This window comes from Crotalus tigris, unplaced genomic scaffold, assembly GCF_016545835.1.
Source record: "Crotalus tigris isolate CLP2741 ecotype Arizona unplaced genomic scaffold, ASM1654583v1 scf7180000019496.3020429, whole genome shotgun sequence".
NCBI classification, from domain to species: Eukaryota; Metazoa; Chordata; class Lepidosauria; order Squamata; family Viperidae; genus Crotalus; species Crotalus tigris.
In genome coordinates, this window is record NW_024097566.1 from 293583 (window position 1) to 318147 (window position 24565).

Below are 24565 nucleotides of genomic sequence, written 5' to 3' on the forward strand. Positions count from 1 at the left end.
CACTTACTTGTTCGGATGGGGCACAGCTACCTGAGCAGGGATGATATTTGATGCCTCGAATCTTCCAAAAAATGTATTCAGCCCGTTTAAGAAGTCTGTGTCGTCCTTGCATCTCGATGGAGTCTCTTATAATCTGTAATGGGCTGGATTCCTTGCCACATGCGCCTGGTGTTTGTTGGGTCCTGAAAAATGTTCTGAATTTTCTGACAATGGGCTTGCTTTGCATCTTTTATGGCACTTTTCAAATTAGCTCTGACTGTTCTAAGTGCCAGCATATGGCCGGATTTAAAAGCCACATACTGTGCTTTCAGCAACTTGGTTTCTCATTCACCCTCACAAAGCTTTTAATGACACAGACATCCTCTATGCACTTTTGTATATATGCAGACACCATGGTGGCTATCTGAATGTTTAATTGCCATGCACTCTTGCTTAAGTTCTACCAGTGTTTTTTCTAGGCCTAAAGTAAGTAGGGCTGTTAAAAGTCTAAACTTTGATCCTGGAAAAAAAAAGAATTTTTATGAGGGAAAATTGCTCTATAATAGTAAAAATTATGGAGTAAATATTTAAGAAGGTCTCTTTCCATCACTCTGTATGGTACTTTTTAGAGTTCTTCTAAATTTTAAATTTAAAACAAAACATAACATTGCAATCTGATGCAGAAAGTGACACATTTCCAACTTCTCTGGTCCTGCTCAGTTATCTTTTTTCCCCATTTGCTACTTTATTTATTAAATTTACATGCCACTCCTATCACTGATAAAGTGACTCTGGATGACTTACAAACATAAAAAAAAATATTCAAACAATTATAATTTTAAAAAGTATATTAAAAAACTAGACATAAGGAGATGAATGGCATGGGGATGAGATCTTCTTATCCCACCAACTACTGTGTTTCCCCAAAAATAAGATCTGATATTTTTTTTTTACTCCAAAAGAGGCATCAGGTCTTATTTTCAGAGGGGGGTCTTTTCCCACAGTCTCACCTTGCAGTGGCAATAGCACTGACAGGCCCGTCCAGCCAGCCCACTTCTTCTGTGGCCAAAGGAAATGGCTCAGCAGCTGAGAATGCAGCTCCGGCCTGCATTTTGTCACCAGAGGCTTTCCAGAGCTGCATTCTCAGCTGTAGAGGCATTTCCTTTGGCCACAGAAGAAGTATGCTGGTGAGGCTAGGCAGATGCCGATTCATGGAAAGTCTGGATGCAACGGTAAGTGGGTGCGGGGCATGTGGGGCATCTCCACCCCTACTCCAGCTTGATTTTTAGGTGTGTGTCTCGCCCCCAAACTAGAGCTTATTTTGGGGGTAGGGCTTATAATAGGCCCACCCCCCGAAATCAAGCTAGGGATTATTTTCGGGGTAGGTCTTACTTTCGGGAAAACATGATACTTCCAGCAATGAGTGCTCCCACTTCTTCCTCCTAGAAGACTAAACTAGCCTGAATTGAGCTAAACTGGGTTGTTTTCTCAACTACCAGATCAGTTTCAAAACCTAGATTTATGGGTAGTGTAATATTGACACTTTTAAACATTTTAAATTCTGACCAAAAACATATATTGTATTAATATTGTATGTGCAGACAAGTGAAGGCAATGTTTAATTTTTCCAAGAAACTTCTAAAGAGGCTAATTAAGATTATTTTTTTCTATATTTTTTTAAAGAAAATTGTATAACTGGCAGACAGTTGTTAGGTTAAAAATGGAATAACAATTTGCATCAGCTTACAGCACTAGTTTGTGTTTTATTAGATAACAAAAATATGTAAAAGCCTTATAATGTTAATACTCATATTAAAAATAAATACACAATTAAAAATTAATGCAAATATTAAAAAGTAAAATGTAATTCAACCAGCACTCATTAAAATAATTCACAGTTAAAGCAGCATACTGTGGATTGTACATTGTCCAGGAATTTGTTTCAGAATGTCACCAATGTTGTTTGTATAAGAATAGAAGTACTGAGTGCCATTTATTCCTCAGTGCTAATACATAATAAGGGGACATTAGTTCTAGTAGCTTGCTAAATGTATTTCATTATTTTCTGAAAGACTAAGCATAAATTCTAAATAAAATTCAAACACTAGAATTCCTCTCCCCAAAACAAATCAACAAATATTTATGTGTCACTTCTTCACTGACCTGGATCCCGCTTTTTCTGCTTCTTCTAGAATTTCCTTTCCATACAGTATCCATGCCTTATCACTATTATCTCATCAGAAATAATCACTACATGTTTGATGTAACAGGCTCACGGGCAACATGGTGAGGCTAAAGGGAGCGACATGTACCAGTTTTGCCCTACTTCAGTAAAAAACTCTCCAAGTTTGCTTTCTTTTGACCAAAGTCCAGAACTGAAACATTCGATATGCTGTCGTGGCTGAACTGCAGCTTATCCAAACCAGTTAAGCATAAATTCTAAAATGAGATGGTTTGTTTCAGTTTAGAAATAAAACACATTTTTTTATTTCCTGCACACCTAAAAAATAGCGTTATAACTTTGAAAAGGAAGATCATCACTCGTATAAGCTTAAGAATTTGAGACTGGTGCTGAACATAAAAAATTGGTGCCACACCACTCCTAGATAATAATAACTGTAATCTTTTTAATTACAAACTCTGCAAAAGAAAAACATTTATAAATATATGCAAAACTGTCTACCTCAACCACAGAAAATGTGACTATTCATTTTGTAAAAAATGGATAATATGGAAGAAATGGAATATTAATCCTAAATGATTGTTGTAATAGGCTCAAAAATTTTAAACTTTTCAAAAATCGCCAAGAAAGTCATAAAAATAATACACATTTGAACAGTTCAGTTACATTAGAGTATAAATGAGATGCCCTGTGTGTCAGAAAACGAGAGTGAAAATGGAAGAGGTAATGAATGAATGTAGATTGAATAGGTAAATGAGCAACTAATACATTACAATATTGATATGATTCAGTTAGAGCAACAGAATGAATGAAAATCTAATTATTAATCAAATTCATAAAGAGTAAATGTTGACAGGAAGGGAAAGACTAAGAAATTCATAGATAAATGGACCTTGTGATATTCTAAAGCAGAAGGGGCGTTGTCTTACCTGAACGCCTTTTCTCAGCATGGTGATGGAGAATCCACAAATGGGTTTACTCCGTCTTCCTGCCCAATTAGACTAAGTCTGTCAAACTTGCCATGCCTCCTCCTAGGCTAGAGTACCACCCAGTCATGATGAAGGCGAAGCTACTGACAACAGTCCGACGTGCTGGCTCTCCTACTCCTGACACAGGACCTGATGGACACTAAAGGGGTGAGTGTGGATTCTCCATCATCATGCTGAGAAAAGGTGTTCAGGTAAGACAATGCCCCTTCTCCAGCACGAAGATGGAGAATCCATGAATGGGACATACCAAAGCTGCCCTGTCTCTATGGGAGGGAATCAGTCTGGGCCTGTGTCCCACTTGATAACACTACTTGCTGGGGCACCCTCTGGACAAATGAGGCGTCTGCAGAGGCAAACCTATCCAGCTTGTAATGCCTCACGAACGGGGAAGTCGAGGACCAAGTCACCGCCCTACAGATATCCCCAATGGATGCTTGTGTTGCCCACGCCGCGGATGTTGTAGCGCCGCGGGTGGAGTGAGCAGTGATATGGCTTGGAACTGACAGGGAATGCGACTGGTATGCTCTTGCAATGCAAGGTTTGATCCACCTGCCTATAATTGATGAAGAAACCTTCTGCCCCATGGAAGAGGGTTGAAAGGAAATAAAGAGTGCTTCCGACTTGCGAAAGGCTGAAGTCTACTTGATGTAATGGCCTAATGCCCTGCGAACATCCAAGGTGTGCCATTGGCATTCTAAATCATGAGATGGACGAGGACAAAAATCTGGCAGGATCACCTCCTGCATCGTGTGGAACAAGGTATTCATTTTAGGAATAAATGATGGATCCAATCGAAGGACCACCCTGTCATTATGAAAAATGCATAGATCCTCTATGACAGAGAGAGCTGCCAGTTCTGACATGCGTCTAGCCGATATGACGGCTATCAGGAAGGCTATCTTCATGGTTAAGAGCCGCAGTGTACAGGTCTTGATGGGCTCAAATGGTGGTGAAGTAAAGGACTGTAAAACCCGCGGCAGTTCCCAAGAGGCATATCGATGAACCACAGGCAGTTTGGTGTTAGTCGCTCCCTTGATGAAAGCATGCATCATGGGGTGCTGAGCCAATGGCATTGAATTGTCACATGCAAGCACCGTGGATAGAGCCGCCACCTGCCTGCGGATAGTATTGGGCGCCACGCCCTTGTTGAGCCCTTCCAATAAGTATTCCAGGATTCTCAGGATGGTAATGGCCGAAAGATCAAGTTGGTTCTTGGCGCACTAGTGACAAAAGTTCCTCCACGTAGAGTCGTAAATCCTGTTTGTTGTGGGATGCCTGGATGCCTAAATCACGGTGATTACACTCGTCAAATAGGACTCCAGGGTCAGGAGCTGCCGTTCAAGTGCCAGGCAGTTAATTGGAGTCACTGGGGTTCTGGATGTTGCAGAGTCCCCTGACTGAGTGCAATGCGACCTGGAGGAATCCTCCACAGGGGAGATGGAAAGACCCACGAGGTCGGCAAACCACGGCCGTCTTGGCCAGTGTGGAGCAACCAATATCACCTCTGCCCATTCCTGCAGTATCTTCTGGATGACTGCCGGGATCAGAGGGAGAGTAGGAAAGGCATACAGCAGGTCCTCAGGCCATGGGCTGCGGAGGGCACCTACCTTCTCTGCTCCTGGAGATGGGAACCTGGAAAAGAACCTCGGAAGCTGGGAATTTGCTGGAGAGGTGAACAAGTCCAGTACCGGGTGGCTGAACCTCTCCGATGTCTCCGTGAAGAGATCGGGATGCAGTTGCCACTCGGAGTGATCCACTGTCGACCTGCTTAAGAAGTCCGCCTGCTGATTTGCCTCTCCCGAGATGTGCTCTGCCCTGAGGGAGGAGAGGTTGGTCTCTGCCCAAGAGCCCAACAACTGAGCCTCAGCCATGAGGGACCTGGATCGGGCACCCCCTTGCAAGTTCATATGGGCTTTCGCTACCACATTGTCCGTGAGGACTAGAACATGTTGTCCTGCCACTTTGTGGTTGAAGTGGCATAGGGCCAGATGTATGGCTCTGAGCTCCAACCAGTTTATGTTGTGCTTCAGGTCTGACCGGGACCACCGTCCCTGAGCCAACTGAGACTGTGTGTGCGCTCCCCAGCCAAACAGACCAGTGTCCGTAGTCAGGGTAAGCTGGACTGGCTCCTTGAACAATGAGCCTCTGGCTACCGCTGGGGAGGTCCACCATTGGAGGGATTTTAGGGTTTGAAAGGGGACCCTTACCCTCTGGTTGGAGGAGCTGGTACCCAGTCTCTGAAACGGGAGCAAAAACCATTGCAGGTTCCTGGAATGTAGTCTGGCCCATGGCACTATCGCCATGCAAGAAACCATCTTCCCTAACAATTAGGAAAGGGTGGCCAGTGTAACTACATGCTCCCTTTGGACCCAGAGGACCAGGGTTCGGATACTGTCATGGCAGTCCCGCGATAGAAAGACCTTGCATTGTCTTGTATCTATTATCGCACCCAGGTGAAGGAGGCGAGTTGAGGGATCTATCTGGCTCTTCTGGAAATTCACCGAGAACCCGTGGTCTTGGAGGGTCCTGATAGATAAGGGCAGGTCTGACTGAGCCGCCTGAATCAAGGGGGACTAGATGAGGATGTCGTCCAGGTAACATTGGATGCGTACTGGGACTAGCCTCAGGTGAACAGCCAGTGCTGCCAAGATCTTTGTAAATACTCTTGGAGCAGACAAGAGATCGAACAGTAGGGCTCTGTATTGATAATGGTGGTTTGTGTAACAGAACTTGAGGAACGTCTGATGGCTGGGAAGGATGGGGATATGCAGATATGTTTCCATGAGGTCAATAGACATCAGAAAGTTGTCCCTTCTGATGCTGGCCAGAACAGACTGGAACGTTAGCATCTTGAATTTTTTGTAGACAAGATGAGAATTCAGCCCCTTTTGATCGAGTATTGCCATCCATCCTCCCGAGGCCTTTGGGACCATGAAGAGGATGGAGTAGAAACCCCTTTCCAGTTGTCAAACCAGTACTGGTTCTATGGCCCTTATCTTCAAGAGGTGTCGAATGGCCTTGTTCATGAGGCTCATCTTGACCAGATTTTTTGGAGTTGAGTAAGTAAGGAAACATTCTGGAGGGTTGGATAAAAATTTCATGGACAGGCCGCACCTGATGTTGTTGAGCACACAGGCATCTGTGGTGGTGGTCTCCCATTTGTGAACAAAGAGAGTCAATCTGCCACCTATGGGGGAAGCCTCCCTGAAATCACTTGGTTCTTCTGAAGGGACGGCCTCCCATGCCCCGAAAGGGCCACTTGGCCTGGAATTGTTGTCTGGACTTAGGGGTGGAACGTTCCAATTGGTGATCGGGTCTGGGAGGAAAGGTGCAGGAAGGCTGAGCCTGCTCCAATCCTGACCCTGATCGAAAGGGCTGGCTGCGGGAGTACGGGTTAGACCTTCCGTCTGCCCGTCTAGTAAGGTGGGACATCACCTTACGTTTGTCCCTGTTCTCCATTAGGTAAGGTGTGAGGGCCTCTCCGAATAGTTGGCCACCCCGGTAAAGGGTGGCCGCTAAGCACCACTTTAATATTGCGTCCGCTCGCCATTGTTTTAGCCACAGGTGCCTGCGGCTATGGCTCGGGATGAGAATATGGCGGTGTGTAGTGACGCGTCCACCATGTATTCTGATGCCACCACCAACTTACCCAGGTTTTGATCCGGAGGAACCATGGCCTGAAGCTCTTGAAGCCAGATAAGAGAGGTTCTGGCGAAGAAGGAGGTGGATGTAGCTGTCTTTACCGACCATGCCGAGGCCTACAAAAAGAAAACTCAGATTTTCTGTCCTCTGCCTTCAATGTTTCAGCCATGTCCCCTGACACGGTGGAAGAGGAAAAGAATGGTGTTAGAGGTTCATCAATGACCAGGACCTCCAGCAGTTCTGACAAGGCAGGGGCGACATTGAATAGCCTCTTGTCTGTTCCCCTCCGGTGTAGGGAGGGTGTCAGGTGTTCCCCATTGCTTTTGAATAGTATTAAGAAAGAAGGGAGGACAGGGGATATGTCTTTGTGTAACAATAGGTTCGGAGAACAGCAGATTTGTGTCTTCGCTCGTGGATGGACCCAGTTGAGGCTCCTGATAAGGACCGATCTTGGCAGAGGTACTTGCCTTGAGGAGAAGCGATCTGAATAACGCTGGGTCAAATAGGCCTACAAAAGGGTAAGGGTCCGGAGATGATTCCTCATCCCCCGATAATGTGGTCCCTGGCTGAGGGGTAACATCTCCTCCTGTCCGGCGTCCCCTTCCACAGACCAGACCCGTTGGACAAGTGAACTGGAGGAGGCGAGTTGTGGGCCAAAAAGTGAACCCTCAGCTGGAATTGGGGGGCATGGCCTGTTTCACTTGTGTTCTGCTTCTGAGCTTTGGAAAACTGCTTTTCTAAAGCCTGGTGCCTCCTGCTGGCCTTCTTCTCAGCCGCTTTGGAAGGCCTCTTGCCTGAAATGGCCTTGGCCTTAAGCTTTCCCGCAGCCTTCAGTTTGGAAGACTTGCGCTTCTTTTGGACGGGAGTGCCGGGAGCATCGTGCGCAGTCTGAGGTGCCACATTGTCTGCCATCGCAATGGAGATATCTCAGTGGTGTTCTGAGAGGGACCTCAAGGTATAGGAACACAGCACTGATTTGTGACTGTATGTCAACATGCTGGAACCAACGAGTACTCTAGGAAATGGTGGCTGCAGGACAAACTTAATGAACTCTCGAACAACTACAATGCTCCTGATGGCTGTAATACCAGATAACGCACCTTCAGCGCACTGGTCAAGGCTTACTGTAGCGGCAAAATGAGGTGATGACAGCCAGCTCACATGTAACTCACTTAGTGGCGGCAAGATCACCTCAGTGATAACGGCCAGCGTACTAGGCCTAGGTGGTGGCGGCAAGGCCAAGAGGCACAGCCAGTACACTTTGATGTTGCGATAATTAGGAAGGCACCCTGTTGAGGCCTGGGCTGTTGTGACTATCCTCTGTGAAGGACTTTCTTTGTACAGAAATTGAGGATATTGAGTATCCTTGTATATATGGAGGCCTGATCTCAACAGTCTGTGAGTACTACGCAGGCTGAGGGCTGTTAACGCAGAAAAAGGCCTCAGGTCCCAATTTCCTATGCAGGGGCCGGGATGAGTTCTGCGGAAAGACAGTCGCAGGGGAAGAGAGAAATACCCCCCCCCCCGCTTACTGCACTCCTTCTCTTGAAGTCTGTGCCGTTGAGGCAACCCTGTTATGAACTTTGATCCTGGCCGTCTCTCTCTCGGCGGATTCAGATCGACTTTAGCAGCGCCTAAAATGGCAGCCGCTGTATAAAATCGCCTCGGGAGAACGAACGCCGATCCGGAGAACCAGGAGTTACAAGGGTCCCCTTTGGCCAGTTAGGTCCTGGGTAAGGGCAGCAAATCGCTCCACTGGGTGACTGAGGAGGAAATTAAGCCAATAAGGGATATTTGACGAAAAACGACTCCCCACTCGGCTTTTAAAATGGCGGCCGTGACGAGCATGCCAAGAATGGGACGGTTGCCAGGGGCTTTTCTGAGCCTGCAGCCCAGCTGGTCGGGCCAATAGCCCGTCTGCATGCTGCACTGATCCCAGTGATTGAATTAAAGGGAGATCCAATTTCAGCTAGAAAAAAGGAAAAACGGCTCTCTGCGAAAATCCCCTTCCCCAAGGAGCCTAAGGCAAGCTAAAGCTAAATGGAGAAGAGGCTCTTTTCCCAGACTGTAGAGGCTGTTACTGTGAGCCCTCCGCCAGGTTTTTTTGTTATGTGCTTCACTACCATTTTACATTTTAGAATTTGTATTTTATTGTTTTAACCCTTCAGTCATGTCCAGTTCTTGGTGACTTTATAGGCAAGTGCTCTCCATGTTGCAACTGAAAGAAGCTGTAATAGACAGGGTAGCATGGAGAGCACTTGCCTATAAAGTAGTCAAGAGTCAGCCACGACTGAATAGTTAAAGAAACAATCACTTATATACAGGTTTTTGGTGTTAATTTCCTTTTATTAATTTATTGTCTATATCTGATGTATGCCACATAGAATTACGCAGTCTTAAAATAAATACTGTAAAAATAAATAAACATATCATATAACAATTTAAACAAGAGTCTTCAAGTGATCATTCCTGAACTTTAGAAGACATATCAGCAAACCTAGTATGAAATTTGAATACCATCTACATAAAAAATAACTTTATACACACACCATCTTTACTGCACAAAAAAGTTTAGTTCAGTGTATGTAAACACTCAAGCAATATACAACATTGCAAAATAAGCATGCTGATCCCTTTTATTTCCAGTGCTGTTGAACATATACCACCTTTATAATCTTTCTCTAAAACAATTCCTTCCTTCTAATTGTTATGGTACATATTTAGACATAATCTAAGTATATGGTTGAATTGAGTGAATCTATTTCTGTCCCGGGCATCCTAAACTTCTCCTACATCACATATTTATAACAGATGATAAAGGGATAGCAAGACTAGACAGGACCCTTGAAAATACCAATTTGGAAATCTGGCTCATGAGCCAAGATTCCCCACTTCATTGAATAATTGATAATTACTGAATAATTGATAATAATCTAGCAGCATTAAAAAGCATGCTTATGGACATTTATTTCAAGCCTCAGTTGGAAGAAAGTGTATAAAAAGTAACAAGGTAATAAGGATAGCCAAAACTGAATAAAACTAGTAAGTAAAGCAGAAGTTATTATGTCTTTTTTTTATTGAAAGTTTTTAAATTTTACAAAACAAATCCCTTCCCCAAACCCCCCCCCCACCCTCCCATACCCTCCCCCACCTCCCCAAACCTCCCAAACCCTCCCCCAACCTTCCCAGAGCTGAGTACAGGCTTAATTAAAATTTCTCAAAAAGAAACTTAAAACACATATAAATCCTAAGCAAATCTAAATACATTAAATTAAATAGGTTATCTTCTCTAAAAAATAATAATTGCAATCATTAAACACGTTATAGTATACTCTAAACATTTTCTAATATCATACTTATATTATTATCCATCATTCTTTATAAACTCCCTCCAAAACATAAATTTAAACATTACTTTCTTTAAATATCTATACCTACAATATAAAATCTAATCTCTCCCTCTTTCTTTATCCTAAAACACAAAAATAAACATATAAACATTCATTATACCATTAAGACTAAATACTAAGTACTTAAACTTAAACTTCTTATCTAAAATTTTCATTCAATCTCCATAATCTTCTCTCCAATAACCAATTCCATCCACAGTAAACACATTTCTTATCAGTCTCTCTTATCCATAAACCTCGAAAGAAGTGCTTTGAAATCTGCCCTTAAAGGTAGCTCCAAAAAGTTTATAAATCCTGATTCTCCCACAGACTCAGGAACCAATACTTGTGAGGCTTCCTTAAACTCCTTCTTCTGTTGCTCTTTTTCTTTACGATTATATGTTGCACGAGTTGTCCTCTGCTCCTTCATCTCGACTTGTTGAGGCCCCTCGAACTGAGATTTCCCATTTTTCATTAATATAGGCTCTTCAGACTGCAATTCTACCCTTAAAGGTTGCTCCAAAGAATTTATAAATCCTACTTCTCCCGCAGATTCAGAAACCAATACTTGTGAGGCTTCCTTGACCTTCTTCTGTTGTTCCTTTTCTTTACAGTTATATGTTGCACAGGTTATCCTCTGCTCCTCCATCTCAACTTGTTGAGGCCCCTCAAACTGAGATTTCCCAATTTTCATAAGTATAGGCTCTTCAGACTGCAATTCTACCTTCCTTTTCTTCCAAAGCTTTAAACTTAATAGATGGCGATGAACATACCCCCAGGACCGAAGTATAAAAGTCTTTTGCTTTAGAAACAGTATTAAGTGTATAACGTATCCCCAGGTAACTCACCACCATTCCAGTCGGAACATCCCATCTGAACAAGATTCGTCTCTTTTTAAGTTCATCTGCTAAAAAAGCAAACTCCTTTCTTCTTCTTAAAATTTTTAGATGGGATCTCCTTTAGAATTATAACATCTTGTGAAGCAATTTGAAACCTCTTATAAAAAGCTTGTATAATTTTGTTGCGCAGGGATCTTTTCCCAAAGTAAATTACCACATCTCTTGGCAAATTCTTTTGCTCTGCCACCACAGAATTAACTCTAAATGATTTTTCAATTTCACTAAATATTTCCTCTTTTTCTTTATTCAAAATCACAGCAAAGTCCTTTGCAACCATCTTTCTCAGATCTCCTTGCACACTCTCTCAAACCTCTGATTCTTAAAGTATATTCCATTTGTCTATATTGAAACATTAGAATCTCAACTTGAAAATTTTCCATCTCTTTTTCCATGCTTTCAAATTTTCCCTCCATCAATTCCACTTTTTCTACTACCTCTTCTACGCAAGAGTTCAGCTTTTCAAGAACAGAGGCAACTCCTTTTAAAGCCAAAACTATCTCTTGCCTCAAAATCTTATTATTTTCCTCTAAAATTTCTTTCATTTCTCCCCTAATTTGGGATATAACATTTTCCATCATACCTTGCAAGTCCTTCACCATTATTGGCTGTACCAAGGAAGAGGGTGAAGCTATTGATTTAGGTTGTTGTGCTGATGATAACACCGAAGAAGAAACCACCTTAGGAACTGTAGGAATTGCTGGACGCTTTGGAGCCATCTTAAAAAAAAAATTATTCCTTCTTAAAAATTACAAAGATTAAGCAAAAGAAAAAGAGATTAACTCCAAAAAATCAAAAAATCCTTCAAAAGGAGATCATTATAATAAAAAGAAAGGAGTTTAAAAAAAGGAAAAAGGAAGAAGAAAAAAAAAGATTAAATAGAAAAAATCCATTCCATTTTTTAAAAGTACTTTTAAAAGTACAAAAAACAAAACAAAGAAGTTAAACAAAAATAATAATGCTTCTAAAATCCAAACCCAACATCAAAACATCATTATAAATAATCAAGTCTACATTCCGTTCTAGTCATTAAAAAAAAAGGAAGGGAAAAAAAACACTGAAAAGCCTGCCGATCGCCATTTTACTTTCCCTTTCAACAAAGGAAAAATAAATAAATAAATAAATAAATAAATAAAAGGGAATATAAAAGTAAAAGTAAGTCTTTAAACTTAAAATCCAAATAAAATCAAAGAAAGCAAAAGCTAAATCCTCTACTCAGCTCTGTCCGTCTCTAAGAAAAACTCACCAGTTCACTTTAATCGCGGAGGTGGTTGCAGCAGCTTGTTTTGTCCCTAGGGACAAAAGCAGCTGGGAAGCGGAGACAGTCTGAACTCCGTGGAAGCACTCTTTTCACACACACCCCCAAAAAGCCTTGGGGGTGCATAAGAGGCTCTACCACTATTCAGACAACCCTCTTCCCCCCCCTTTGCCCGGGAGGGGGATTTTGAACCGCTGAACAGCTGATGCTCGCTGTTCATAGCGATTCAAACACTTACCCAGGAGGACGGCTACAAAGTAGCCGCCATCGCGCGTGCAGATCCACCGGAAGTCTCAGAAGTTGTTATGTCTTATCAGATAAATCAGGCTCAGGAATTTAACATTTCAAGGCCTATGAAAAAACATTTCTATAGCACGACAGAAATACAACAGAAAGGGAACCTATTCCCCGTAGAGGAATAACTAGAGACACAAAGTTTCCAGAAATTTTAAACCATTATGAAATGCTTTGAATCTCTGATGATGTTATTGATGTAAGGAAATAACAAATTCAGATAATACCAAGGACCGTTTATTTCATCCCTGAGTTACAAATATTCTCTTCTATTGGTTTGAAATCTCTGGTTATGAAATGTGAAAACATCCCACTAAAAATAACTATCTTCTGCATTTCTAAAATACAAAACACTGATATGAAGGCTTTAAAGGAATTTTTTTCATTATTCTTTGTCCCTATTAAACGATAAAACAGTGGTTCTCAACCTTCCTAATGCCGCGACCCCTTAATACAGTTCCTCATGTTGTGGTGACCCCCAACCCCCCATCCAGCTGGCCGGGGGGTATCAAAAACTTGACCAAAAAAAAAAAAAAGGAAAAAATGGGAAAGTATAGGTAGTCTTTGACTTACAACAATTCGCTCAGTGACTGTTTGAAGTTACAACAGCACTGAAAAAGCGAATTATGATCATTTTTCACACTTATGATTGTTGCAGCATCCCCAGGGTCATGTGATTTACATTCGGATGCTTGACAACTGATTCATACTTATGACTTTCACAGTGTCCCAGGGTCATGTGATCAATGGCCAGGGGGTGTGGCCAGCTGATCACTCAGGTTGCAGAGTGCCTGTGGGAGGAGGGGAATCTGTGGGTCTCTAGGATGGGACTGGGGTGGGTGCCTGCCTTCCTTCCCTCCCTTCTCTCCCCTTGTCCCTCCCTTCCTTCTTTCCTTCCTTTTCTTCACCTCCTTCTTAGTCTCTTCCTCCTTCCCTCCCTCTTTCCCATTGTCCCTTCCTTCCTTCCTTTCCTTCACCTCCCTTAGTCTCTTCCTCCTTCCCTTCCTCTTTCCCATTGTCCCTTCCTTCTTTCCTTCCCTTCCTTCCCTCCCTCTTTGTCCCTTCCTTCCCTCCCTTCCATTGTTCCTTCCCTCTCTCATTGTCCCTTACTTCCCTCCCTCTTCGTCCCTTCCTTCCTCCCCCCTTCCGTGCCCAGGAAGGGACAAGGGGAGGGGGACAGGCTGCCAGAGGCAGGGAAGAGCTCCGCCCATCTCACTTGCTCAACTTCGCCCAAAAACAAGCCACTTGCTAAGTTAGCAGAAGCCCCAGGATCAGCGCCAGGCTACAGCTGATTCACGCTTCTGCTAAATCAGCAAGCTAGCAAAGCTCGAGCAAGTTTGCTCGGCAGAAGCCAAGGAGAACTGCTACAGCTGACCTGCTTCTTGGCTGCTCTGCAAAAGCGTGGATCAGCTGTTGAGGTTCGCCCTGATCCTGGACAAGAGGTAAGGAAGGAAGGACGGAAGGGACAAGGGGAAAGAGGGAGGGAAGGAGGGACAAAGAGGGAGGCAAAGGAAAGGAAGGAAGGGACAAGGGGAGAGAGGGAGGGAAGGAGGGACAAAAAGGGAGGCAAAGGAAAGGAAGGAAGGAAGGAAGGAAGGAAGGAAGGGACAAGGGGAGAGAGGGGGGGAAGGAGGGACAAAAAGGGAGGTGAAGGAAGGGAAGGAAGGAAGGAAGGGACAAGGGGAGAGAGGGAAGGAAGGAGGGAGGCGAAGGAAAGGAAGGAAGGAAGGAAGGGACAAGGGGAGAGAGGGAGGGAAGGAGGAAGAGACCAAGAGGGAGGGAAGGAAAGGAAGTTCCAGCCAGGAGAGGCTTGCCAGCCTGGCTGCTGAGGAACAGAAGAGCGCAAAGCCAAGGAGAAGAAGGTGGCGGTTTCCTCCCAAAGGGGGCTCCTTTTCTCCACTCCTTCCCTGGGTTTGTGGGGAATTTCTTGTCACCAATGCTGACAGGTCCTGCTTCGAGCCCGCCACGAGCTTTCTCGCCTCCTTTGCTTCTCCCCCCCTCCCCCACTTTCATGAGGATTGTGGCGCCCTTGGGAAGCTGATCGGCTTTGAAGCTTAGGAGAGGAGGAAGAGTCCCTTCCTCCTTCTCTCCCTCTTGCGTCAGCTGGCACAAGTTCGGGGGTCGCCAGCTGACGGGCGCAGGAGTTGGGTGCTGCGGCGGCCTCCCCTTCGCTGACCTGCGTGCACGAGAAGAAGTCAATCCGGTTGCTGCACAATGAGTCTCTAGGGAGGGCGGGGCCTTGCTCTGCACCTGCGCTCTTTATGCGCCCCCTGCAGGGCACATTGGTAGAGTTCGTGCAGACTGCCGCCAAGCAGCATATTTTCCACAAACAAGTGAGGTGGAGTGGAGTGGGGGAGGGAGAGAAGGCTGTTGACAAGCCCTGCCTAAGACTATCAGAAATATGTGTTTTCCGATGGTCTTAGGTGACCCCTGTGAATGGCTCGTGCGACCCCCAAAAGGGTCGTGTCTCACAGGTTCAGAACCGCTGCTAAAAAACATTGTAAGATTATAAAATTAATGTCAACTATGGTAACATAACCTCAGAGTGGTCCTATTATTTTGTATTTTTCCAAGCAGATGTGTTTTTAACTGTCACAAAAAAGAGATAAATCTAAATCTTTCTGGAAAAGTACCCAATTTGAATGAATACTCAATAATTAGTATCAAATGTTTTAGTTCATTAAAACTGGCATTTAAGTAACATATAACCATTTGAAATTAATCATGTTTGACTGATAAAAGAAAGGTTCTCATATTAGATCCCTACATCTTTCTCCAGATAAGCTCCTATCCATGTTTAAAATTGTTTGTCTCGACTATCCTTTAATAATATCGATAACATCCTTAAAAGAAATAACAATTTTTCAAACATGGTCTGTCCAATGTATCAGTATCATATTTTATTTCCCACCCAGGGTAAACGAAAATTATATACTTGCATAAAAATCCTAAATCGGGTTTTCCCCACAACTGTGCTCCAGATTTCCAATCGTAATAGAATTAGCTTATATTACTAGGGCCTCAGATTATCGTAGAGCATGTGACATATTTCCAGAAGGAATCTGCAAATGAACTGATCTATATATTCTACTCATATTCAAATTAAATGAAACTATAATATGGTATTCATTCACTCCATTGCAGCAATAGTTTAGAATACGTACATTAATTGAAACATGGCATTAAACCAGTTAAAGAGCTTTATTCTCTTTTATCAAACAGCATGAAATAAATACAGATGGTCGTCAATTTACAACCACAATTAGGACTGGAACTAAGCAAGGCAAGTGAGTCATACCCAATTCTATGGCCTTTCTGCCACAGTTGTTATGTGAACCATGGTCATTAAACAAATCTGCCTTCCCTCATTGACTTTGATTGTCATGAACCAGCTGGGAAGACTGCAAATGGCAATCATGTGATCCTAAGATGTTGTATCCAAATTTGGATTATGTGATTGCAGGAACACTGTGATAGACACAAGTGTGAAGACTGGTTGGAAGTCACTTTTTTCAGTACCATCTTAACTTCAAATAGTTGCTAAATTAATGGTCGTAAGTACAGGGCTATTTATATCACCAAAATCAAATCAAGAAATGAGAGCAGCCCCAAGTCCAACTGTTTTAATCAAAATAAAGATTATGGGCCTATTTCAAAATAATAATTGGAAAAAGAAATAATTTAGAATATCTTTATCTGTAAGTTTCAATATTTTCCATTGCAGCTGAACTTTACAGCTGCTAAAATGCCATCCTTATAAATATGCTTGCTCAAATAGTATTCTGAAACATGAAGTAGAGAATGAAAAAGAAAACTGCTAGGATCAATTCCTTTTAAGGACAAACAGGTTCTTAGTTTACTGTATGAAATGTAAGAGGTCAGGTGCTTAGAAACTTTGTCTTTCTCAACCCATTCTTCTTCATATGGATAGCCAACGCAAAAACAACACAGAAACTTAAACTTTGTGCAAAGCTATTTCAGACCTCACATTCCTTGTCTGTCCAATAGCTTCTTCCTTAAATCTAGTTATAATCAGATTCCATTAATATAAGAATTAACAGCAGTACCTTCTTAGTGTATAAGAAAACAAACAGCATAAAATTCATTTCTATAATACAAAATTCCTCAGGTATAAGAAACTATTGTTATCTGGTTATTCATTGCAAACATAGAAATATAAATTTTCAATTGTATTTTTTATCTCTATGCTCAGGGGAGGGGGGGAAATGCTTTGTTTTCTTGCTATAAAGACCCAAATTTTCATACATGACAGACTGCTGGGATATTTTTTGTGTTAACTCTTAACTGATATTCGCTGTGTTAAAAGCCCACCAGACATTTAGAAAGTTATATCAAATAAAGATGAACTTTCTTACTCTGCTATATCAAGATATCCACAAGAAGCAGCCGCATGTAGAGGTATCCAGCCTTCATTGTCAGGTTGATTAATGCTGGCTCCATTTTCCACAAGAAATTTCACCATATCTATGTTATCATCTATGCAAGCCTATAAACAGAGAAAAATGGTTAAAGTTGTACAAGAGATTTGCCAAATATCACTCTAAAAACAGAAAAATGAGTTTTGTCTATCACTAAAGAAGTGAAATAAGCAGTTGTTTACACATATAGCATATTGATGCATGATGCATGAATTCATCTATGCTTCCTTTTATTTGTTCTGATTTTTTAAAAAAAGACTTGCTAGTTCCAGTTCAGTTTGAAACCTGCCACTTATTTTTATATGTAATTGACTGGTAATTTCTGTTAACTCAATAGCAACTTTAGAACTTTAAAATATTCTGGAAAAAGTCTCCACTTTGTAATTCTCAGTCATCCAGGTCATGGTTGTCCCAAAGGTGCTTTTTCAAGAGGCAACTGGACTTTCTTCTTTTTCTCTGAAGACATTTTGCTTCTCATCCAAGAAACTTCTTCAACTGTGCCTGGTTGGTGGGGAATGGAAGTATTTATATTCCTTGCAGACAGCTGGTCATTTGCATTCTTTTAGAGAGTCGTTTAGGCCACTTGGAAGTTTATAGGTGCCCTCAAGGGTCAACTGAGTAGTGCAAATGGATGTGGAACCTTCTTGGAACTGCTGAAAGGACTGTGTTGTGGAGCTGTGTTTTCTGCAGGATATTTTCTGCAGGGTATTTCCTGCTCTGTGTCACTTCACTGTTGAACATAGACGCAGGCTGCTGAGGATGAGTCAGTGTTGTCTCCATCTCAAACAGAAGCGCAAATGATAGACTAAAGGAACACAGCAGAAAACGCAGCTCCACAAGCAGTTCTAAGAAGGCTCCACACCCATTTGCACTACTCAGATGATCCTGAGGACACAGACAAACATCCAAGTGGCCTCAACGACTCTCTAAAAGAATGCAAATGACCAGCTATCTGCAAGGGATATAAATCCAGTCAGAGCTGAAGAAGCTTCTTGGATGAGAAGCGAATCATCTTCAAAGAAAAACAAGAAAGTCTAGTTGCCTCTTGAAAAAGCACCTTTGGGATCTTCCACTTCGTAATATACGTGAGAGAGTAAGATTAAATTATCTAAATCTGGACATAAATAAGCTTTATTCAAATAATCTATCCATTATATCTTTTCTCCTAATATTCTTCACTTTTTGACAAGTCGACAAGAAACAAAAAAACAGATTCTATAACTAATTTTTATTTTTATTTATTTATTAAGTTCACAAAACCCCATCTCACTATCTAAGTGACTCTGGGCAATTTACAGATTTTAAAAGAAAGATGTTCAGATTTAAGCCATCACTCAGTAAGAGAAAGCAACACATACTAAAGGACACCATACCAAATTAGCGGCACCCAAGTAAAATAATAAATCTGTGTTCTTAGTCAAGTTTCCTTCAGGGAATTTAAATCAAATTTAAATTTTAAAGTTAATAAAATAACTTAACCAGCTTTTAAATAAGATGTCGTGTCTTGTCTTAAAATTTCATTTTTTCAAATCTTCTACATCTGCACCATTGTATTCAGCAAATTCTGAAATTCTATTTTACTTTTTTTCCCCCCTTATTACATAAAGATCAACAACGAGAGTATTTGGCAAGTCCTTCATCCTATTTTTTAAATTGCTCTAAATCTAAAAAGATTTCCAGCTTTCATTGTATTTGGCATTTTTTATTTTTTGTAAAACAAAACTAAGAATTTTGTAGATTTCAGTACAGATATTTAAATATTTTAATGTGAGGAGTCTGTGTCCAGATACTGGCCAACACAATTCTCCAACAACAGCTACATATTCCAACTTCTAGTGTTGGCATTTTCACTGTGTACTGTGAAAAGCACTGAGATAGACAGATAAACAGGCAGACACAAACTTCACAAAGGAATTCTTTAAAGTAAAAGACTTATGACTATCAAAATCAGTGCCTGCAAAATACGTAACTAGAAAACACACTAAATGAAATTATTTGTTCTTTAGCCCTTCAGTTAAAGTTAAAGCAGGTATCCAACAATGTTGTATGTTAAACTGTTATCTTCTCATCCTAATGTCTTCAGGACCCCCCAAATTGCCTAAACTAGTGGCACACAATGAATCTATTGCCTCTAGCAATCTCAATGCTTGATTTAGGGAATGAGCAATTCTTTTGAAATAATGACAAAAACTTTTTGTGAAGAAAATGACAAACTCTATACAATTAATTTACTCAGAGAGAAAAAAAGGCATCAATTTTTGCAATTGTGCACCCAGAGTTCATTTTGATAGATGGGCAGCTATTTAAATTTGCTTAATAAATATTTCATGTTTATTGCCAACCTTTATCAAAATAATTAAGCTACGTTTAAAAATTAAGTCAGAAATCACAAGTTTCTTTGCCTTTAAACCATCAATTCAAGATTCAAACTAAACTATAACTTTTAATAACCATAGTTAAGAATCCATGATTTGAATTTCACACAACTGACAAGTAATTCTTTAAAGCAGTTTCCCTAATTTTGTTTTCTATTTGTTTGCTTTAAATGTCTGTAAGCATACTTTTGTCATCCTAGCCCAGGAACTCAGCTTATGACAACACCTAGCCTTGCAAATCAAAATATTCAAATCTCATTTAAAACACAACTTTCTGGTTTATTTGGATAGTGAAAAACCATGAAGTAATTCTAATCATATCATATCACAAACATGATTATCCTCCACTTACAACCATTTATTTAGTGACTACTTGAAGCTACAAAGGCACTGAAAAAGTGTCGTGTGATCAAAATTCGGACACTTGGCACATGTATTTATGAGGGCTGCAGTGTTTCAGTGTCATATAATCACCTTTTGCAAATTCCTGATATGCAAAGTCAATGGGGAAGCCAGATTCATTTAACAATCATGTTACTAACTTAACTGCAGCGATTCATTTAACAACTGTGGCAAGAACGGCCGTAAAATTCACTTAACAACTATCTTGCTTAGCAACAAAAAATTTCAGTTCAATTGTGGTTGTAAGTTAAGGACCACCTGTATGTACAATTAAAATGCCCAGAGAAACAAAACCAGCAACATACTTTTAAAGTGGTTCAAAACAAAAATCAAGAGATTACATTTATTTAGAATAAAATACACTATGGCTTTTGCTGTAAAAGGCAACTGAGTAAATATAAAAAAAAATCCTATTAAAACACTTGAACTTTATTATGGACTTGATCAGTCACTTAAATTGAAGGCAGGTGTGTATAGACTACTATTTAACATCATTTTGAATGTGATTGGTTTATTCTGAGTACAACCACATCCCTACTTATAAGAGGTTGTGCGCACTTATACAGCCACATTATTATTTTGTTTTTATTTTTATTTTACCCTTAAAAGATTTCAGTTTGTTTTTCAATTGAACTATACACTTATATGTTATGTTAAAGGTGTGTGTGTGTGGGGGGGGAATCTGAAGTGATTTATTTTGGTTTGATTTTTTTATATCTCAAAAAACTAGCATTTTAATAGGGATGTGTAGACTTTTTATATCTGCTGTAAGCAGAGTATTAACTTTTTCAAGGAAGACAAATCTCATCTTACATTATATTGTATTTCAAACTAGAATCCTGATTTAAAGCAAATCTTACTCAAATTTTGAATACTGTACATCCCACATCGAGTAATGTGTTGAGAGTCTAACTCGTTTAATCAACATTGTTTATTTTAAATCCTGAAATACTCTGAAAATGAAACTAAAATTTCTGAAGAGGGGAATGGGAATGCAGGAGTATAATATTTTACTAGGCTCACATAACTCAACTTTCCACTAAGCAATGATTTAGTTCCATATAAATAAAAATGGTCATTCAGTTTGCTATTGGCAGGCCAAAATCACAAAATTGGAATTGAGATAATTGGATTAAAAATCTCCATGCAAAGTGATGTCATTTTTCCAAAACTTGGTACTGTGCAATAGTATTATGTATTTAATGATTATGTGCAATCATAAAATTCTTCTATGTACCTTTATGCCTACATTTTAAATTCTAGAATGCAGAAGATTAGAAAACAGATATTATATGGTTAAATGCAACTGGAATTTCTCGCACTTTGGATGGGTGCCTTCAGTTCACTGCAGTGCAAACTAAGTTGACCATATAAGGCTCTGGGATTCCCATGTAAAATGCTCAAATACGTTAACTATATATTTGTTAAAATGCAGTTAGTTTCAAGTGTCTATTATTAGCAGAAAAATCTGCAGTACAAAAATAGTAATATAAGTTAAAAATTTCCAATTTAAGGAATATTTGGAAGTGATCAAAGATGGATAGAGCATTAGATTTGAAAGTAAAGAAAGTAAAGAAAGACCTGTTTCTAATACTGTTAACAGCAGTAGCAGTTTTATCATATTTTGTGTTCCTTCACTGATGTAGAATTATGTTAATTTAAGGCTTTCTACAGTAAGGATAACTATGAAGGAGAGGTCCATAATCCATTTAATGCAAAGAAGAGGGGACCTGAGGCTCTAAGTAATAAAAATTTCCAAACCCTATTACAATCATTCAATTCAGACCTTGGATAAAAACTAGCTATCTCCCTTGACACCAAATGCTTAGTAGAGAGAAAGGAGGATTTTAGATAGAAAAACTCATGATCCTCCATACCACTTATTTCAACAAGTAAACAGGAACAGAAAAATAGAAAAATTGTCTATCACTGACTGACTGTTATTGAATCCTTATGTAAATTGTCTCAGAAGTTTCTTAAATTGAGGCAAGAAATTTTAAAGTTGCAATTACTGAGAAAGTATAAGCCATTATACAACGTTCAAAAATTCTGAAGTAAAGAGCACTGAGTAAATAAAAACTTTTTTTAAAAAAAAATTATTTGCCTTGAACTTTAGAATCCTATATTCTTACTAAACATAATCATAACAAAAATAAGTCTCATGTCAGATGGCACACATATTAGGCATGTACAGTGCAACATCACTTCTGTTTGTGGAACTTCTACAGTTGAATTGAAAGAGCACTTCAATTTAATTCCTTGACTCAGGAAAGTGAGACCCTCCACCTCCAACACCATCAATCAAAGTACTGATGCAGGCCACTTCTCTTCAGTGGCTTCTTAACTGGATGTGCTGTTGACTTCTGCAAACATAATTGTATGAGAAAAAATTATTAAAAACTTGAAAACAGCTGCTTGAATATGTTTGATTACATCAAACTACTGACAAGTATCAGACACTTTGACATTTTATGGAACAACCTCAAAAGACCCTGAGATCAAGGCTTCAGTCAAATATTCCTTCAAGACAGCATTCAATTTATATTTATGTCGTAAATGTACTACATTAGATTCAATGAAAATCCGTTGGGATTTTTCTCCCTACAAGCATCTCCCACTTCTTGCTATAGTTGATAGTATGCAAGTTTTAGATTCCATACCACCAGCGTTAACTGTAGTAGCTTTATGCAGATAGTTTTAGGTATAAAAGGGGCGTTGTCTTACCTGAACGCCTTTTCTCAGCAGGATGATATAGAATCCACCGGATGGGTTATTACAGCCTTCCCGCTCAGCAGACTAGGTCAGAACTTTGGCCACGCCCCTCCTTTGGGTGTGACTCCCAGTTTTGACGAGGCGAAGCAGCTCTGATGAATTCAACGTAGTGGCTCCATTTGTTAAACACCTGCCTAGACTATCTCCGTGGGAGGGTGTGGATTCTACATCATCCTGCTGAGAAAAAGCGTTCAGGTAAGGCAACGCCCCTCCTCCAGCAGGATGTCTGTAGAATCCACCGGATGGGACATACCAAAGCCCTCATGTCCCTTCGGGAGGGAAAGTCTAGGACCGTGAACCCTGAGAAGAAACAACCTGTTGGAGTACACGCCTGCCAAACGCAGCATCAGCCGCCGCAAAGGCATCTACACGGTAATGTCTGACAAATGCCGAAGGAGAAGACCATGTTGCAGCTCTGCAAATCTCCTCCACCGAAGCCTGCGTGGACCACGCAGCTGACGCAGCAGCGCTACGTGTTGAGTGAGCCGTAACGTGCGAAGGAACGGGGATTGATTGAGAAGAATAGGCTCGAGTTATACAAGCCCTAATCCACCTACCTGTGGTTGAAGAAGAAACCTTCTTCCCCATGGCCGAAGGTTGGAAAGATACAAATAGGGCCTCTGACTTATGGAAGGATGAAGTACACTTCACATAGTAACGCAGAGCCCTGCGTACGTCTAACTTATGCCACTGACGTTCCAACCTGTGCCTGGGATTGGGACAGAAATTGGGGAGGATTAGCTCCTGGGATCTGTGAAAGATAGTGTTAACCTTTGGAATGAATGAGGGGTTCAGTCTAAGGACCATCCTGTCCTCGAAGAAGGTGCATAAATCCTCCCTGACTGACAGCGCGGCTAATTCCAATATCCTTCTAGCTGAGGTAATAGCCACTAGAAAAGCTACCTTTAAAAACAAGAAGTGGAGAGAACATGAACTGAGAGGTTCAAACGGAGACGATGTCAAGGCCTGCAGCACCCTGGTTAAATCCCAAGAAGGATAGCGATGTACTACAGGAGGTCTGGTATTGACCGCTCCCTTTAGAAAGGCACTGATTGCTGGATGTTGCGACAGGGGGCTGGAATTGTTGCAGGAAAGGACCGTTGAGAGGGCCGCTAGTTGCCTGCGGATAGTACTGGATGACAAACCCTTATTCAAACCTTCCAACTAATAATAATCCTCTCCATGTGGCGTCATAGATCCTGTTCGTCGAAGGGCGTCTCGATGCTTGTATCATCGAGATCACCCCAGACGAATAAGACTACCTGGCTAAACCTTCCCGCTCAAGTGCCAAGCGGCTATTTGTAGCCATTGCGAGTCGGGATGTAGAAGGTTGCCCTGGCTGAGGACCACTTGGTCTGGAGGGATCCTCCACGGAGGTGATATCGAGAGATCCACAAGGTCAGCAAACCACGGACACCGTGGCCAATGTGGAGCAATCAAGACTACCTCTGCTCCTTCCAGGATCAGCTTGCGTATGGTCGCCGGTATCAGGAAGTGGTGGAAAGGCGTACAAAAGCTGCGCCGGCCACCGACATCGAAGGGCATCCGTTCCCTACGTTCCCCGTGTTGGAAATCTGGAGAAGAACCTGGGAAGCTGTGTGTTCGTCGGGGTGGCAAATAGGTCCAGGTGCGGCCGCCCAAACCTCCGTGAGATCTCCTCGAACAGAGCCGGATCCAGTCGCCATTCCGCATGGTCCACCTTGGCTCTGCTCAGAGAGTCTGCTTGACAATTTGCCTCCCCTGAAATATGTTCCGCCCTGATGGAACCCAAATTTGACTCTGCCCAAAGACCCAGAGCCGATGCTTCTCGCATCAGTTCCCAGGACCAGGTCCCTCCCTCTTTGTTGACGTGGCCTTTGCTGCCACGTTGTCGGTCAGGACGAGGACATTCTTCCCTTTTACTAGAGAGAATTGAAGGAGGGCTAGATGTATGGCCCAGAGTTTGAGC

General features: G+C 41.4%; 1 protein-coding gene across 3 annotated transcripts in view; it reads right to left on the bottom strand.

Moving 5' to 3' along the window:
* The window catches only part of PPP1R12A (protein phosphatase 1 regulatory subunit 12A), a 178786-nt gene that overhangs the window by 94730 nt on the left and 59491 nt on the right, over nt 1–24565 (bottom strand). For all 3 annotated transcript variants that reach the window (XM_039362939.1, XM_039362940.1, XM_039362938.1), the window contains exon 2: nt 17006–17136. In XM_039362939.1, the coding sequence (XP_039218873.1) occupies nt 17006–17136 (131 nt within the window). The remainder of the gene's footprint in view (nt 1–17005; nt 17137–24565) is intronic.